Source organism: Propithecus coquereli, unplaced genomic scaffold (genome assembly GCF_000956105.1).
Source record: "Propithecus coquereli isolate 6110/MARCELLA unplaced genomic scaffold, Pcoq_1.0 Scaffold76, whole genome shotgun sequence".
NCBI lineage: Eukaryota > Metazoa > Chordata > Mammalia > Primates > Indriidae > Propithecus > Propithecus coquereli.
In genome coordinates, this window is record NW_012153729.1 from 8,152,749 (window position 1) to 8,156,230 (window position 3,482).

General features: G+C 41.7%; 1 protein-coding gene across 1 annotated transcript in view; it reads right to left on the reverse strand.

The window, feature by feature from the left end:
* Positions 1–313: 313 nt before the first annotated feature.
* PRPSAP1 (phosphoribosyl pyrophosphate synthetase-associated protein 1) overlaps positions 314–3,482 on the reverse strand; it is a 15,956-nt gene continuing 12,787 nt past the window's right edge. The window contains exons 5-7 of the mRNA XM_012662400.1: positions 2,783–2,853; positions 1,842–1,988; positions 314–1,054 (exon numbers count right to left, since the gene is read on the reverse strand). Of these exons, the coding sequence (XP_012517854.1) occupies positions 896–1,054; positions 1,842–1,988; positions 2,783–2,853 (377 nt within the window). The 3' untranslated portion in view covers positions 314–895. The remainder of the gene's footprint in view (positions 1,055–1,841; positions 1,989–2,782; positions 2,854–3,482) is intronic.

Sequence of the window (3,482 nt, forward strand, 5' to 3'; positions counted from 1 at the left end):
TTAAAAAAATGTTGGGAAGGGCCAAGTGCGGCCCTAAGTATTAATAATACGATAAACATGAGAGTCATCTATCACACAGGAAAAAGGACAATCGTTCTATTTTTTCTTTAAATTTAGATTTTAAATATATTATTGAACAAGGATTAATAACTTCAATGCTCAGGAAGGGGAAAGAACCTGGAGAATGAGACTGACCAGCCATGGAGCTGACCACCCTTTATTCTGTCATCCATGGTCTTCTGCACAGTTTGGACATAAGACAGTCACCATCCAGTGGAGCAGGAAAGTCTGCAGTGCAGTGAAGACACCAGGGAGACAACAAATTCTTTTATTTGCAACTTCAGAGTCACACGGATACCCAGAGATGGGACGCTAGTTTCTAATCTGATGTCCTTGGGGGGAGTAACAACATGAATGCTTCATTGTTTAATGGCTGTAGGCACAGTGGTTTCTGAAAGAAAAACAGGATTCTCTATAAAAGACGTGAAGTGGACAGAAACAGTGCGGGCACTCGGCTTCCCTAACCAGGGTCAACACCAACACCTGTGCTTCCCTGCAGCTGAAGCAAGTGAATGATCAGTACAGAGCGAAGACTTTATCTGCTTTTAACTCTTCAGTATCAACAAGATTTTCAGGTTCTTTCCAGGAAAGCAGCCATAACTTCTGTTTAAGGAACTGGGATGATGATGGCAGACATTTAAGGCCATGTTATTTATCTATTAGCTCTGTCTTCTTCTTGACTATCTGAATGCCTCCTACCCACCAATCTTGGTGACAGAGACTATCTAACTCCAGACTATTTCCAGTACTCCCTTGCATATAACTGTACAGAACCGATGGCACTGCTTTTTACATGTTTTCCTTAGGTGTTCCAGAGAGCCAAGGCTAGTGAAAGCTAGTCATCCACAGTGATGTTTCGGAAAAGGTAAGCCATGGATTCTCCATTGTGGATTCTTCGAATTGCTTCAGAAAGAATCAAACTGATATCCACAGTCTTGATCTTGGGACACTGCAGCTTCTGTACCTCATGAGGGACAGTATTAGTCACCACCACCTAGTTGTACAGCAATAGAAAGGAAAGGCTGTTACTGATGTGTGTCCCAAACTGGTCACTCAAGAGAAGCTTATCTAACATTTAGTAGTATCCACAGCCTAAGCTCCAAACTATAAAACCTTGTTCCACTGAGTATAGTTTTCATAAACTAAACTTAACCAACTTTATGCAAGGGAAAAGTTACATGGCTCAGAACATAAGACTCACGTTCTACGAATGTCATGGTCTACAGGCAGAAATACAGTGAGCCCCAGCACTGTGCAAACTTTCATATTATCAGGGAAGGATTCAAGTCTTAAGAGAAATGCTACCACAGTGTAAATTAAAGTACTGAAGCAAATCTTTACGTAAACAGACATATACAGATGCTCCTCCACTTATGATGGGGTTATGTCTGGATAAACCCATCATAAGTTGAAAATGCATTCAATACATCTAACCTTCCAAACATCAGAGCTTAGCTTAACCTACCCTAAATGTGTTCCAAACACTTTCATCTAACACAAAATCTATTTTATAAGGAAGTGTTAGATAGCTCATATAATTTATTGAATACTGCACATTACTTTGAAATTGCAATGGTTTCACACCATCCTTAAATTGAACATAATTTGGGGATGGTCTGTATTTCTAAATACACATCTGCCCCAACAAACTGCTAGCCAGCAAAAGCACCATTTCATAGGTACTCTAGAGAGAGATTAAGCAATTTAATATTGACTGAGTCATTATATTATTCCCAGAAAATACAGCAGCAAATCTTGACTCAAGCCCTTTAAAAACAGACCTCATCAACAGAGGACTCCTCAATCAGGCGGGGGGCATCTGCAGACAGGATGCCGTGGGTGGCCATGACGTAGATCTTGTAGGCACCCCTCTCTTTCAGGATCTCTGCAGCAGCCACAAAGCTCTCCACATCATCAATAATGTCATCCTGAGAAAACAGCAGGAGTCTGTATGAAGGAAACACCCTCCATCCCAGTCTGTAAAGACACATACCTCTCTGCTCTTTTCTGCACTTGGTTTCAAAGGATTCTGTGGAGAAGCAGAACTATGTGCCTGGGTCAAAGATGGAACATCCAAAAATGGCAACAGAAGTGCCCTGATGGCACCGTGTTGTGTCTGTCAGAGAGGTGCCCTGACGCCTTACAGTCGAGCGCATGTGACGTCACAGCTAGAGTTGAGGACTGCCAAGACTCATATCCCTGTTTCAAATTTCTGAGTAGTCCCACACAGCCAGTGTCCCATTTATTTTTTTTCCCAAGAGAAAGTGACCTGAGGGGAAAACTGAAATAAGGTAAGCTACTGCAAAGGACCAGTGACCCTCCAGCCAGTAAACACATGCCCAAAGCGCAAAATGAGTCTGTGTGGGTCACCTGTTCTTACTCGTGAAAATGGAACAGCTCATGTCGAGTTCAGCTCGTGGCCCTAAAGCTGCAGGGTGATGAAGTAAGCTGGCATGAGGGAACCTAGAACCCATAAGATGACGGTTATGTGCTGAACTGTCTCATGGGAGGGACTGTGCTCATTTTATGTGTAGGTTATACTTTAATCCTTGTTATCTATATAAAAATTTCTGCTACTTGTCCTGAGGGAGTTTGGGTGAGGAAGGATAGATGGATCCATTTAAATTTATCATTACTAGAAACACAATCCCAAAGTGGACAACCTAGTGACTGATAGCCAGTAGGCTCATCTTCGCACATGAGGGACGACACGTAACCATACCACTATGATTGCGATGCGGCCTCCAACATCTCCGACGACAGTTATTGGTGGCTTCTCTTTGGCCATCATCACTAGCAAAACAAAACAAACCACAAGATCCCAATTATTCATGTATCACTAGATAAATGTAATCACCACCTCACTCCCTGGAAGTGGGGGCAAAACCATTACACAGACAGAAAAAAACCATGCAGATTCTTCCTCAAGGATCTGGGGGTGTCTCAGAAACACCAATAGAAATAGAAGGTGAGCCACATGTCACTTTACATTTTCTGGTAGCCACTTTAAAAAGTAAAAGCAAACAGATGAAATCGATCTTATTTTACACAATATGCCCAAAATATTATTATTTCAACATGTAACTGATATAAAGAGATATTTTCACATTTTTTTAATATTAAGTCTTTGCTATTGGGTTTGTGTATCATTTCTCAGTGGAGATGAGCTCAGCAGCTGCCACAGTGCACAGCACAGGCTGAAAAGACAGAGTAGCAAAGCGAGGAAGGTTCTGCCAGCATGACGAGGCTGCACTGCAATGCCACTCTGCAGAAAACTAAATAAGGTAAGGTTGCCAGATCAAGAGATGGTTTTACTTCATTTTTTTCCAAAGTCACCTTAGTTTGACAATGTAACCTTATTATCAGATAACTGCACTCCACGTGTATCAGTTTCTTCAAAATCAGGAACATGAAGGCAACTA